Here is a 15,516-nt window from a genome sequence, read left to right as displayed (position 1 = left end):
GTGTATTAAACGAAATAAATCGCTTAGGTAAAGGTGTTTGTGTGCTTCCGTAACCGACGAGAATTGAAATAAATCGCTCAGAAAATGGTGTTAGGGAATATGGACCCAGGACCCTCACTCTCCCCGTCTATCAATTTACACTCCTGAATGTCTCGAGAAAGTGTTGTGAATTTTGGCAAAGGATTATTTATACCTACGTGTGTGTGTGTGTGTGTGTGTGTGTGTGTGTGTAGATAAGCCACTTTTGCCCTACTTGGACCGCGGTATGAACAGAAAGGGATTATATATAGAAATGGTTAAAGGTTATATAGGGAGCTTGTGGCTGTACAGTAATGAAAGGCTCTCTGCAAGTGGAAAGGTGGAGAATAAGTACGTGGGTGGGTGGGAAGGTAGGCAGGTAGGTAGGTAGGTAGGTAGGTTGGTAGGCACGGTGCTGTGTGGTGAGGTGTACTTTGTGGCAGGTAGGCAGACAGACAGACACACGTAGGTAAGAAGGCAGATAGGTAAGGTAGTGTGGTGGGGTGTGTGGATGGCTGGTAGGTAGGTAAGGCGGTATGTGGCGGGGTAAGGTAGGCAGGAAGGTAAGGTTGTACTGTATGTGGTGAGGTAAGGTAGGCAGGTAGGCAGGCAGGTAAGGTGGTATGTGGTGGGGTAAGGTAGGCAGGTAGGTAAGGGGGTATGTGGTGGGGTAAGGTAGGCAGGTAGGTAAGGTGGTATGTGGTGGGGTAAGGTAGGCAGGTAGGTAAGGGGGTATGTGGTGGGGTAAGGTAGGCAGGTAGGTAAGGTGGTGTGTGGTGGGGTAAGGTAGGCAGGTAGGTAAGGTGGTGTGTGGTGGGGTAAGGTAGGCAGGTAGGTAAGGTGGTGTGTGGTAGGGTGTGTGGTGTGGAAGTGGTCCGGGCTGGCGACCTTATCCAGCGGTTTGGACACTGGTGAAAGTTGAGTCTCAGCCGCCGCCGCCGCCGCTACCACCACAACTAATGCCACCAGCACCAACACCACCACCACTACCACTACCATCACCACCACCACACCACTACCATCACCACCACCACCAAAACTACTACTACCACCACCACCATCACAACATCACCATCACCGCCACACCACCATCACCACCACCACCACCTCCTCCTCGTCCTCGGCGGCTCTACACCATACAAATGACACACAAATACATACGAAACAGTACATAAGTAACAAATAAACAAGGAAATCACACAAAATATACGTTTCGCAATGACATTTGGTTCAGTAGAAACTATAATGCATCTTTCGTAACCAACCTTCAGCACTAAAACTTTCCCTATTTTTTCCTAACTCATTTATCAGCAAAGTAAAAAAGCTTCAATTTTCCTTTTTAACACTGAGGTGGTTTGGCCATGTGGAGAGGATGGAGGGTGAAAGACTGACGAAGAGAGTGTATGTGAGTGAGGTGGAGGGGGAAAGAGGGAGGGGGAGGCTGAGGATGAGATGGAGGGATGGGGTGGATAGGTATATGAGAGAGGGGGGCGTGAGTTGGGAGCAGGGGAGTGAAATGGCGGGGGACAGGGCGACTTGGAGGCGATTTGTTTGTGGCCACTCCAAACGGGATTGAGGCGTCTGGCAATAGATAGATAGATAGAACTCGCTTACCTTTTATATCTAACGTAGCTATTTACACCCATCTATTAATTCTACACACCTAACCTATCCACGCCACCTGCCTACCCTACTCATCCCACCTACCCCACATCCAGTACACCCAATCTACCCATCCCACCCCACCTACCTGACCGACAATATCAAGCCTACTCACCTCACCCACGTAACCCTAACCTCCACCTACCCACCAAACCACCCCCGTACCGGCTTTCATCTCTAATTCACTAACAAATAACTTTATATACATCTAACCCAGCCTAACATCTAACCTATTGATCTATCTTCCTCACCTAACCCAATTAACCCTAACAACCAACCCACCTTTATTATACACCTCTAGCTTACCTTCCACACCTAGCCCTAACCTACCCTACGCACCTAACCCTAACCAATCCACCCTACCCAAGCAACTCAACCTAATCCACCTAACCCTATCCACCTCATCCACTTATTCACCTCCCTACCGGTTCACATTCTAGGAAACTATCCAATGAACTTACCCACCTAACCTATCCTAACTCGCCTACCCACCTACCTCTAATCCTATCCAGCTCACCCACTTAACCCTACCACCCAGCCTACCCACAAGCCACCCCACCATCGGCTCTCATATCACGTTCCCTTACTGACAATCAACTTAATAGACTCTTTCTCATCAAGTAAAATGTTCAGTCAACTTATCAATTAACCATCCCACCACTTAAAATGACTCCTCCCCATCACCTTAAGTGCTCTATTACCTCAATCATTTATCCATCCAATTATAAGGTACCTAATCATGTACCTGACTAAATATACCCAATCATCTACCTATTTATTCATCTCGACTCACCCATTACCCTATCGTACCAAGTGCTTCATTAACTTCCCTTTTAATCACCAGTCAATAGTACTTACAGAATAATTAAAGTCAATGATAAACAATAATAAACAACGGCACTGAAAACTTAATAATTATCCTGCCAACAATATTTTTCTGTACACTCAAGCTTATTACACAACCAAGTAATTAACAAGTAAATGACAGCACCACAAGGCTCTAATTAATCTGGCCTTTAAAGCACAAATTAACTTAAGCCTTCAAAACACTCCTAACACCAAACCGGCACAATACTAATATATCCCTAGTTTATAATACGTGTTTCTTCTCACTAACCTTCGTTCATGAATTACCTAAAAAATAAAATGTTAACCCACCGTCCACAGTCACTTTCTCTTTCCAATCGGTCTCTCTCTTCACCTTCCCTCCATTCTAGACTATCTGGTGTCACTATTTCAAATCTAAACTATCACCATTTCATCTTCATATTTACTACACACTGCCATCCAAACTATCCCTGACTATCCCACCGACTGTTCAGAAGTATTGCTAACTTTCTCATCCGTCTCTCGCCACAACTTCCCTCCATTCTGTACCATCTGCTATCACTATTTCAACTTATTTGCTACTCAGTGCCATCCAAACTATCCCTGACTATCCCACCTACTTTCCACAACCACTGCTAACTTTCTCTTTCCCTATCCGTCTCTCTCAAACCTCTCTTCCCTTTTACCTACCTAGTATTATCTGTATCTCACCTTCAGACCTATCCAGCGTCACCCAACCTTTCTCTGACCATCCAGCTGTTCATTTAAAACCTCTATTATCTCTCAAACTTCTCTATCCTTATCCCTCTATCCCTCTCTCACTCTGTCTTAGCTTCAGATCTACAGTACTATCCAATGCCACTCTTTCTTTTAAGGACCATCCATACCATCGTCAACTATCCACATATACACACTCCCATCTTCACTGCTTTTTTCCCAAGTCTTCCTATCCTTCTCTTATCATCCCATCTTAGCTTCTAGACTATCCAGTGGCATTCTAGCTTCCTAGTATACAGCCTCTAGTTAGCAGGTTATACACTTCTATCCCCAAAATGACCTTGTCAAAATTTCCACTCCTAAAACTCACACATCACCTTAACTTTCAGACTATCCACTGGCCCTAAAACTTTCTATCTATACCTATCCATCAGTCATACAGAAAAATCCTATCCCTAAAATGTCCTTAGAGAAAATTCCTATCCCTAAAATGTCCTTAGAGAAAATTCCTATCCCTAAAATGTCCTTAGAGAAAATTCCTATCCCTAAAATGTCCTTAGAGGAAATTCCTATCCCTAAAATGTCCTTAGAGGAAATTCCTATCCCTAAAATGTCCTTAGAGGAAATTCCTGTCCCTAAAATGTCCTTACAGAAAATTCCTATCCCTAAAATGTCCTTACAGAAAATTCCTATCCCTAAAATGTCCACCTCATACTTCCCACTCCACCTTACACTCTCACTCAACCTCAGCTCCCGGACAATGGAGTGATATTCAGGCTTTCAACACCTTGAGCTGTGGTTTGCAGTCTCAACACTTAAGTACACACACACACACACACACACACACACACACACAGTCCCTCGCTCAACTTTCTCCCTTCAACACATCACCCCTTCACTGCAAGAGGTCTTTCCTTTGCTGAATAATACTGTCCCAGGTGAAAAAAGTTAATTGGGTCTTCTGAAGGTAAATATGGTCTGGAAGTAACAAGAAAGTACTGAAAAGGTGTTACTGGTGAGATATGATCAAGCCAACGTAAGTCTCCTCAGGCAGAAAGAATAACACGAAATATGGAAGGCAAATAACACGAAATATGGAAGGCAAATAACACGAACTATGGAAGGCAAATAACAAGAAATATGGAAGGCAAATAACAAGAAATATGGAAGGCAAATAACAAGAAATATGGAAGGCAAATAACAAGAAATATGGAAGGCAAAAAACACGAAATATGGAAGGCAAATAACACGAAATATGGAAGGCAAATAACACGAAATATGGAAGGCAAATAACACGAAATATGGAAGGCAAATAACACGAAATATGGAAGGCAAATAACACGAAATATGGAAGGCAAATAACACGAAATATGGAAGGCAAATAAAGTGCGTCTGAACGTTAACTATGGATATCCTACTCTTAATATCATCATCTGGGAGTAATATAAATCAAACTGAAGATGTCTAGGTATTTACTAAGGGGTTTTATGGTGACAGGAGTCGGGAAGGAAAGGGGTGTCTAGTGAAAGCGGCGAAAGTGAAGATGTTAAGTGTTGTATAGTATGGCCCTGTGTGTGTGTGTGTGTGTGTGTGTGTGTGTGTGTGTGTGTGTGTGTGTGTGTGTGTGTGTGTGTGTGTGTGTGTGTGTGTGTGTGTGTGTGTGTGTGTGTGTGTGTGTGTCTCTCTCTCTCTCTCTCTCTATTTTTCGACACATTAACCTTTCTCCCGCACATCCCCAGTTGCTATGAATATCTCTCCCTCCCCCCCTCTCTTTCTCTCTCTCTCTCTCTCTCTCTCTCTCTCTCTCTCTCTCTCTCTCTCTCTCTCCTATTTTTCGACACACTAACCTTTCTCTCTCACATCCTATCAATTACACCAGCCACTGTGACCTTTGCTATCAATAGGTCAACTGCCCCCACTGTCCTCCTCATCTATATCCTCATCTGGCGTGCAAAATGTTCAATAATAACACTGGAACATGGAAGAATTCTCGTCAAGTTTAATAATTCCCTAACACCTTTTCCTAAGCGATTTATTTTACTGATCACTGTGTGCAAAATGTTCAATAATAATATCGGGACACGGAAGTATTGTAAAGTTTGGTAATTTCCTAACACCTCTTCCTATGCGGTTTAATTTTACTGATCACTGGTGCGCAAAATGTTCAACACGAACACTGGGACTTGGAAGCAATCTCGCCAAGTTAAGTAATTTCCAAACACCCCTTCCTAAGCGATTTATTTTACAGATCACTGCCCTAAGGTGGGAAAGGAGGTCCGGATGATGATGATGATGATGATGATGATGATGATGAATACTTTAACATTACCTACTACGTTACTGATGCAAACAAAAGAATGAAGTGCTTTATTTTATTCACACGATTTTACTCAGCTTAGAGAAATTAGGTTAAATCGGTCAAGGGAAACTGTTACGTGTATAAAACGCGACTACAAATGGTTTAGTTAAAATTTTGAAGGTAGCGAAAAAAAATATAAAACGCGTCATTGGACTGAATGGGTTGCGTCGTAAGCAAAAACAAATCGCCAAGGAAAAGATGCTAAGATGTATCCTACGCCAATAAGAATACGGCTCGTGTGTGGGGGGGGAGGGGAGAGAACGTGGAATTTTCCTAGGATGTAAAAATAAATAAATAAATAAATCCCTTGTTGACGGTAGCTACGAATGGTCACTGCAGTCACAATTTTCTTGGTAGGATCGACATTTATTACGTGTGTGTGTGTGTGTGTGTGTGTGTGTGTGTGTGTGTGTGTGTGTGTATGTGTGTGTGTGTGTGTGTGACTCATGGGGTTTGCGTGTGTGCGGGCGTTTGCGTGCTGGACAAGTTAATGGAAGGGTAGGAGGGGACCAAAGGCCTCATGGATGGGGGGAGAGGGAGAGAGAGAGATGGAAAATGGAGTGGAGGAAGAGATGGGTATCGAGAGAGGGGTGAGAGATGACATCATGAGTAAGAGCATCTGCTAAAAATAAATAAATAAGTAAATAAATAAATAAATACCGGTAACCCAACATACGTACCACAATAAGTAACGACAAAAACAATACCGGTATCGTGGGAAAAAAAAAAAAAATGTAGTAATGGCTGAAAATTCAAAAGCAAAAAAAATCGAGTTTCTGCATAAAAAATAACGAAAATATCAGGAAGGGGATACTTTGGTGGAAAAATAAAAAATAAAACTGCAGAACAGTTTGCGGAGGAAGGACATTATGGAGGGTGAACAGAAGGAATGCAGGGAGGGAGGAAGGAGATCAAGGAGACAAGCGAGGGAAAGGAGAGGAGACGAGAGGACCGGAGAGGAGAGGAGAGGCGAGAAGAGGAGAGAACAGAGAAGAGGAAAGGCGAAGGATGCAAGTATTAGATGGGAAAGTAGGAAAGAGTATGTAGAAATGAAAGAAAGTAGGAAGGAAGGACAGCAAGGAGGGTAGACGGGAGGAATGCAAGGCGGGAGGAAAGAGAAAAAGAAGAGAAGGAAAGTAAGGATGGAGGGAAGGAAGGCTAGGAGAGAGCAAGAACTAAGGAAGAAAATATGAAGAGGGGTAAGGTGGAAGCAAGAACAAGTAAAAATGGATATAGGGAAGGATTATGAAGAACGAAGGATTGAAGGAAAGAAGGATTGAAGGAAAGGACAGACGGAAGGAAGGAAAGAAGGAAGGAAGGTAGGAAGGAAGGTAGGAAGGAAGGAAGGAAGGAGGGACGGGAGGGAGGGAGGGAGGGAGGGAGAGACAAAAAAAAAAAAAAAAAAAAGGAAGGCGGTACTGAAATCAAGGAACGAATACGCAGACAAGACAGGACGGAGAAGAAGCAATGGGCAGGGAGAAAGGAGGGAAGGATGAAAGGGAGGAACAGAAGGGATGGATAGAGAAAAGCCGAAGACCATAATGCACGCGAAAGGGGGAGGGGGATGAGGAACGAAGGATGTGAGGAAAGAAGGAATGGGAAAGAGAAAGAAGGGAAATGGGAAAAGGAAATAGGAGGGGGGGAGAAAGGAGGCAGGGGAGGGAAGGGGTGAAGGGACGAGGAAGGGATGCGAAGAGAAGAGAGCACGAAGAGAGAGAAGACAGCACGAGAGGAGGGAAGAGAGCAAGAGGGGAGGGGGGGGGAAGCGAGCACGAGTTGGAGGGAGGGAATGCAGAGGAAAGAGAGGATATGGAAGGAAGAGAGCAGAAAAGCTGAAAGAGAGGGGATGCTGGGGAAAGAGAGCAAGAGGGGATGTGGAGAGAAAAGGGGGAAGGGGGTGGAGAGAAAATAATGGGAGGAGAGTGAGAGAAGAGGGAGGAGGTTGTTGTGGAGGAGGGAGTATGGAGCAAAGAGGAGGGAGGAGGAAGGGGGTATGGAGGAAAGATTGGGAGGGGTACGGAGGACAGTAAGGGGAGGGAGGGGGTAGAAAACAGGGCGGGGGAGGTATGGAGGAAAGGGAGGGGAGGGGAGGGGAGAGAGGGACGGGATAAGACGTCGATTTATCGATATGGTGACCCAGCCGGCTTTTGAGAGAGAGAGAGAGAGAGAGAAGGGGGGAGGGGAAAGTAGGCAGACATGCATCATAGTGGTACAGACAAGTTAAGAAGGCATGAGAGAGAGAGAGAGAGAGAGAGAGTACTGTAAGCGGTGATAAGTATAAGGGTCTGGACTGATAAGAAGCCGGCTAGTACTGATAACGAGCTTTATCCCAGCATCCACACCCACCACCTCTACACACACACACACACACACACACACACACACACACACACAAACGTCTATACAGTGATAATATGTACTTTACTAAATTACTTTCACATTCCTATCACCTGTAAAAACATCTTTATTATTATTACGATTTTACGCAACCCCAGATTAGCGTAAGTACCGATAATCCGAAATAAAAACAAAATTCAAGACAAGTTAATCTTCTTACAGTAAAAAAAAAAAAATACTACACACTAAATTTCCATCTAATCAATTTCCTTCCGTCTTGTGCGTTGCTGCTAAAATAAATGAATTACCGTATTAGATTAAACGAATTATTTAAGCACGAAATTCAGTAATGTCAATAAATCGTTACTACAATACTACAAGAATCGTCTCCTGTGTTTGTTGCTGATACACTGAACTTAATTTTTCACTGATACACAATTGATTTTTTTTAGTATATCTGCAAAATTTTCTCACGGTATATCCAGTAAAGGTAGACCAAAGCAAATGTCAGAACCTTAAAAGTTAGGTCTCTCTCTCTCTCTCTCTCTCTCTCTCTCTCTCAGCACTCGATATTCAGAAATGTCACCTACTTCCCAGCAAACAATTGAAACTAACCCATGTGTATCCTAACCTAAACTACAGCAAGTGAAATAGCTGCTGCCACTTCATTGAGTTTTAAACATAGGCTAGATAAGCATACGACAAGTAAGGGTTCGATATATAAAAAATAACCTAATATCCAGTACTAATTAAGTGTGTGTGTGTGTGTGTGTGTGTGTGTGTGTGTGTGTGTGTGTGTGTGTGTGTGTGTGTGTGTGTGTGTGTGTGTGTGTGTGTGTGTGTGTGTGTGTGTGTGTTTTAGGTTATATTGTGATAGTTTTTTTTTTTTTTCCGTTCGCACCATCCTATAACATGTCCACGCCAGTTTTTCTATATGATCCTTCTCACTTTTTCCTGCCAGTTTCGGCTGAGGGTTTCGTGGGGGGAAAGCCTTCTTCTTTACTACCCTTGTCTTATTCTGGTAATTTAGTTACTCTTGTAGGAGCCGCCTAGCATGGGCCAACTGCAGTAATCCTCTCTTCTTGTGTCCTGTCAAATTCACGTACCCGGTAAAAATCCTCTCTTCTTATGTCCTGTCAAATTCACGTGGTAATCCTCTCAATGTCCTGTCAAATTCACGTAGTATTCCTCTCTTCTTATGTCCTGTCAAATTCACGTAGTATACTGTATAATCCTCTCTTCTTATGCCCTGTCAAATTCACGTACCGTAGTAATCCTCTCTTCTTATGTCCTGTCAAATTCACGTATCGTAGTAATCCTCTCTTCTTACGTCGTCAATTTCACGTTGTAATCCTTATGTCCTGTCAAATTCACGTTGTAATCCTCTCTTCCTATGTCCTGTCAAATTCACGTCGTAATCCTCTCTTCTTATATCCTGTCAAATTCACGTAGTAATCCTCTCTTCTTATATCCTGTCAAATTCACGTAGTAATCCTCTCTTCTTATATCCTGTCAAATTCACGTAGTAATCCTCTCCTTATATCCTGTCAAATTCACGTAGTAATCCTCTCTTTATATCCTGTCAAATTCACGTAGTAATCCTCTCCTTATATCCTGTCAAATTCACGTAGTAATCCTCTCTTTATATCCTGTCAAATTCACGTAGTAATCCTCTCCTTATATCCTGTCAAATTCACATAGTAATCCTCTCCTTATATCCTGTCAAATTCACGTAGTAATCCTCTCTTTATATCCTGTCAAATTCACGTAGTAATCCTCTCTTTATATCCTGTCAAATTCACGTAGTAATCCTCTCTTTATATCCTGTCAAATTCACATAGTAATCCTCTCCTTATATCCTGTCAAATTCACGTAGTAATCCTCTTCTTGTCCTTATTCACGTACCAAACCACCACGTGTAAATCCATCAATGAAACTATCACGTGGACTTACCCCTTCAACCTGCGGACATGCTTTACTTTTATCTTCAGATTTTATTTTGCTTACGAGTGATTTTCATAACTAGAGGGGTTAGATAAGACAATCTCTCTCTCTCTCTCTCTCTCTCTCTCTCTCTCTCTCTCTCTCTCAATGAAAAGAACCACAAGCCAGACGCCTGCAAGTTGTTCGAGAGAGAGAGAGAGAATCCATGCATGTTTAAATGGCCGGACAGAAGCAGACTCCCAGCCATTTAAATCCATCAGGCGGTATCATAAATAAATAAAATAAGGTAAATAAATACTTCAGAATAAATTGGACCTTCTGTACTCCGGTTAAGGCCGTGTCTTAAATGGCATGGGAGGATTCGTAACCCCCTTTCCTCAAAGATTTATTTCCTTAACACATTTTACACCTTAATATTCTCCTCATTATTTCATTCATTCATTCATTGCCAGACGCCATGTATCCCAAACGGGGTGGCCAAGGGCTTAGAGTTAATTGTTTTACAGGGAGGGGCACTAATCCTCCACCAACCCCACTTGACACGTAGTTACATTGTTTTAATATCGAATAAGTTTTCATCATTAACAAGATACTCGGTACTGGCAGTTGGTTCCTTCTTTCTTGCATAAAAAAGCAGCATAAATCGCCATGGAAGAGTTGTTACGAAATCGCCGTTATCGAACTGAGCTCTTTCACCTTCATGATAAGCAACTCCACCACGCCTGACTGAGCGTGTTCTCTCTCTTATCAGCCGGCATCACTACTGTACACCCCACACACACTATGAGGGGAAAACAAGTCACTGAACTACATGTGCTACGGTCTATACATGTTTCAATCAGTAATGTTAACATCTCGTAATAAGGAGAAATTAGTTCAGTAAATATTTCTTTTCCGGATAAACAGCAATAATAAAGGAGTTAAGAGCATATGTAATCCTCCCTGTAAAAAAAAAAAAAAATCCTCTTCACTGCTGAATAAAATCGTCTGGAGATAACATAGATAAATGACGTCCTTGGGTTGAATGGGTACTAGGGATTAGTTACCGGTACATTTCCCTGAATAAAATGCCAAATAAACAGTTAATGAAGGCTACATATAACTTCTAGTTAAATAACTTATACGCAAAATAAAACACAGGTATATTCTGGAGAGAGAGAGAGAGAGAGAGAGAGAGAGAGAGAGAGAGAGAGAGAGAGAATCAAAGAAAAAAAATATCTCTGGCATCGGCGCTTTTTCTTTGCGGTTAAATTGCCATCATTTTTTTCATGAATCGATGTGGCAGGTGACTGACGTAAACTTCGATCAATAATTAACATATAAACATTATTTTGAAAGAAGACAAACTCAAAGCATGCCTGGGTGAAACTTGTAAACAGTCAAAATGTCACCTTGGGTCTTGGTTGATAAATCGGATGTAATTTTCTCCCAGAGCCGATGAAGCAGATGACAGTTGTGGATTTTGATCAATAACGTATAAGTGGACAATAAAAAGATGCAAAACAGACGATAAATGGAAGCTTCGTGGTGTAAAACCGTCTAAATATTACCGTTGTTATGGTTCTCTGCTTAATATTCCCTACGGCCCCACAAAATTGCCATTAATTATAGTGTTTGTGGGAAATTAGCCAGTCAATAAGCAAAACTCAGCATAATTAATATAAATCGACTACTTACACCATGAGGCAATTGTTCCACCCCAAAATTGGCAAGCTGCAGATCCACAGAAAATTCTCAAACCTTTTTTCCTGTTTGACATACGGCCTATCCCAACAGTAATCAATAATCTGAATTCACACCGGTCTTAAATACTGCTTTAAAAAATTAATTACGACATGATGGATTAGTTTGCCCTAAATTTTGACTGGTAAACTCAACAACAAATGCCTAAAGCTCTTTCCTCGTTGGGCATTCAGCTTGATCCACCGCCGGTAATCAATAACTCGAAATAATCTATAACCAAAATTCAGGATAATTACAGTAAATTGATTACTTACCCCATGATGCTCCAGTTCGGCCCAAAAATTGACTGGTTTCGGAGTTCCACAAAAACCGCTTAAAGCTCGATTTCTGTTGGGCATACCTGGCCCTCTCCCCCGCCTTATCCTCCATGGTGACTGTCTTCGACGAGACTGTCCGGACGCCACACCCCCCGACACTGCGGTATTCTGCTGACCCCCCACCCCATCACCCCCACCAAAACTCCAATATTCGTGCGGTATCCTGACCAGGGGAAGAGCGCATGCCTGACCCCCACGCCAAGAGATCCTCACATCCGCAACACGGTATCTGCCCTCCAGTGCGCCCCGGGACCCCTTGCCAATAGGTTCACCCCCGTCAGAAACATCTCCCCCTCCTTCATGGACATAATTTTGAAGCCATTCGCGACTTAAATCCGTCTTGGTACTTACACCATGATGAGCCTGTGCGGCCGAGGAACTGCTGCGTCTCAGAATTCCATATGAAGTTCTTAAAACTCTCATCCTTCTCGCGTTCAGCAGCGACCTTATATAATCCTCCACCGTCCGCCATCGTGCCTGTCCGTTCCTCGACTGTGATGGCTGCTGGCTGGGATCGATACTCAGCCGCTCCTCCCAGCCGCCTCGAGAGGCTCGCTGGCTCGCCCCTCACCCTTTCTCCATAAATGGTAGCATCATTTCCCTCTTGCATACCCGAATTCTCTCTTTGCCACAAGAATACTCTTAACTTTCACACCTTTTTGAAACTTCTGTTCCATACTATTTATTCCTTTTGAGTATTGAATGTCGTAAATTTGAAATTATTTTCGTAAATGGCAACGTTCTTTAGCCTAGTTTTTCCTCTCGGTACAGCCGACACACTTTCATTAAAACGAGATGATAAAGGGAGTTGGATGTTGCGACAATTTGAGACAATATTGGTGACCTATGCTCATATACCATGAACTATTATGTGTGTTTCTCCCTTAACCAGTTATATACCATCATATCTGTAGTGGATATTTTTTGATAGCATAATACTAAAGCTACAAACAAATGGAAAACAATAGAGCAGTAGGAAGCTGGGGTGGTAATAGCAAGGTGCCCCCATTGTAGAGCAGCTTCAGCAAGTTGATCAGCTGAGAGAGACCCATTTTGCGAAACTGTTTAGAATGGAGCAAAGGACTGCTCAGCTATGTAACCCTGAATCATGGTTAGGAGTCCCTCACCTTCATCCACTTACACATACTAAAAATAGAAAAGATGTTCGTTTTCACAGAAAGAAATCGCGCGAGTCCAGGCTTACTCCGCATTCCCTATGGTTTAGCGCTTAATTTGGGGTTGCGCAACTAATAGAGCCTTAAAAAACCTTCACTAAAGTAAATATCGTTCTATATCCGTCAGAAGACGTTGCAATGGATGGAGGAACATCAAGGGCATGAAACCTCCCCAGTGAAGGCTTGCTAACCTCAGTCGTCGTAGACGTCATGAATTCAATGCGCACACACGCACAGCATGAGGTGGAAGAATATATTTTTCAGTCACCGATGTGTGTCTGGCTTCTGCCTGAGCAGAGGCGGATATATTAAAATAATAAATATTGAGGATACAATAGCCTTGACAGTCCTTGGTTTATCTAAAGAAAAACATATACAAATGGGTATATATATATATATATATATACATATATATATATAGATAGATAGATAGATAGATAGATAGACAGATAGATAGATATAGATAGATATATAATATATATATCTATATATACCTATATATATATATATATTTATATATATATATATATATATATATATATATATATATATATATATATATATATATATGTATTGACAGCACTTGATCTTGCAATGGTGTGATAGGTTTACTTCCTCAATACTGCATATTCTTTCCCTCAAAAAGGTAGCCACGTCTGTCACTTTCCTCCCCAGTCCATCATCGGAACGTCATCCATGGGTAGAAATACATATGAAGTCTCTCTCAGCTTTGGAATAGTAACCAGGAGAGGAAAACGAGAAATAGAAGTGGTGAAACATGCCGACTTTAGTCCTCGAGTGACGTCATTTTCACTCAAAAACACAAAATACTGTAATAAAGTTGACGTATTAGCTTGGTTTATTCTGGCTCTCTACAGACGATTTTATTATATGGAAGACCTCTTGTACTGAAGGGAGCGTAATGAGTGATATATTCCATTCTTCCAATTTGAAAAGTCCTAAGCTGAAAATGAAAATCGTCTAAAGTCTTGTCAGTAGAAAAAAAAAAATCGTCTAGAAACACAGTAGCAGGATTAAAATACAGAACAAAATAATACAGGTGACAAAAAATACAACTAAACATAACACAATATTCAGAATTTTCAAGCTTCTACTTGTTGAATATTTATGGGAAGTACTGTACACTGCAGAATAATAAAAATAAATGCTCCAATTTCAGCTTTTTTTTTTTTAATCCTCTTTTAAAGTTCATTCTTAATTAAAATAAGAGTTGGCCATGTTACCACCCTTCCACACCTGCCCATATCCCTCACTTTCAAGCCGTTACCTCTAACTGTAATACATCAGAAGTGGAGTTACAGGTTATATGAGTAGAGTGAGACAGTATGGGCATGTGCACAAGGATGCAACTTGCGACGAAATGACTACACCTCACCATCATGGTCATCCAGACCTCTTCTCACCTAAGGATGGGGTGAGGTAGGCTCCAGAGATCATGAAAAGAAAAAAAAGAAAAAAAAATGACAAGGAGAAACCAACCACAAGTTCTAAATGGACTACATCATCATCATCTAGACCTCTTTGCCCACCTAAGGATGGTGTGAGGTGGGGTCCAGAGAGAGAGAGAGAAAAAAAAATGACATGAGAAACTAACTCAAAATCTAAATCTGAATGGACCACACTCTCACCATTCAGCCCTCCAAATAGTAACTCTACCTCACACCTCTTACTTCTTATTTCTATCTTAAGCACAAAGAAGAAAATTATGCAGAATGTCTTCGTATTAAGTCTGTTATTGTGGACGGTGGGGGCACTCACCACCCACTCACTCGACGTAGTGCTGCTCTCGGTTGACTACCCTTTCCTCTCTTCCATTCTTCTTTCCTTCCTTCCTCTTCTGCCTTCCTTTCCTTCATTCTTTCCTCTTCCTTCTCTCTACAGGTGACTCTACAGTACACTGAGTGACAAGCCATATGGTTTCCTGTACACCAGGAAACCATTTACTACACTGGGTGGTAACCATATAACCAAATTATGGCACTTGGTGGTTTAATGGGTAATTACAGCACTCCAATCGGATTGAGCCTATGCAGGTTTATATCCACGGGGTGCTTGGGATTTATTGCTCATGTAATGCCACTCAGGGATGAGTGGGGCTGGTCACTCTCACCTTAAATGTCAGGACCAACTTGCCTAGCCCTGGGCTCCTACACTTCACATGGGGCAGCACAAGATAGGATGATGATAATGATGATGTCAAAGATGTTACAATAATTTTGCTTTCTGAATCTAAGAGCAGGTGTCCATTTTCTTATATGGTTACATCATCATCATCATCCAGACCTCCTTTCCCACTCTAGGGCAGGGTGAGGAGTAGCAATGTCACAATACAGCAAATAAATTTCTGGACAAAAAGAAACATATCTGTACTATATTCACTTAACTTTGGGCTAAA

General features: G+C 42.1%; 1 protein-coding gene across 1 annotated transcript in view; it reads right to left on the bottom strand.

Annotated features, from left to right (window-relative positions):
• LOC145391064 (sodium/potassium-transporting ATPase subunit beta-like) overlaps positions 1-12,436 on the bottom strand; it is a 48,625-nt gene extending 36,189 nt beyond the window's left edge. The window contains exon 1 of the mRNA XM_080265793.1: positions 12,277-12,436. Within this exon, the coding sequence (XP_080121919.1) occupies positions 12,277-12,397 (121 nt within the window). The 5' untranslated portion in view covers positions 12,398-12,436. The remainder of the gene's footprint in view (positions 1-12,276) is intronic.
• Between the last annotated feature and the right edge of the window lie 3,080 nt (positions 12,437-15,516).

This window comes from Coenobita brevimanus, chromosome 16 (genome assembly GCF_032717465.1).
Source record: "Coenobita brevimanus isolate Jiangsu-jjx chromosome 16, ASM3271746v2, whole genome shotgun sequence".
Taxonomy (NCBI): domain Eukaryota; kingdom Metazoa; phylum Arthropoda; class Malacostraca; order Decapoda; family Coenobitidae; genus Coenobita; species Coenobita brevimanus.
Note: the sequence above shows the minus strand (reverse complement) of the source record. Positions and strands in the feature narration are given on the sequence as shown.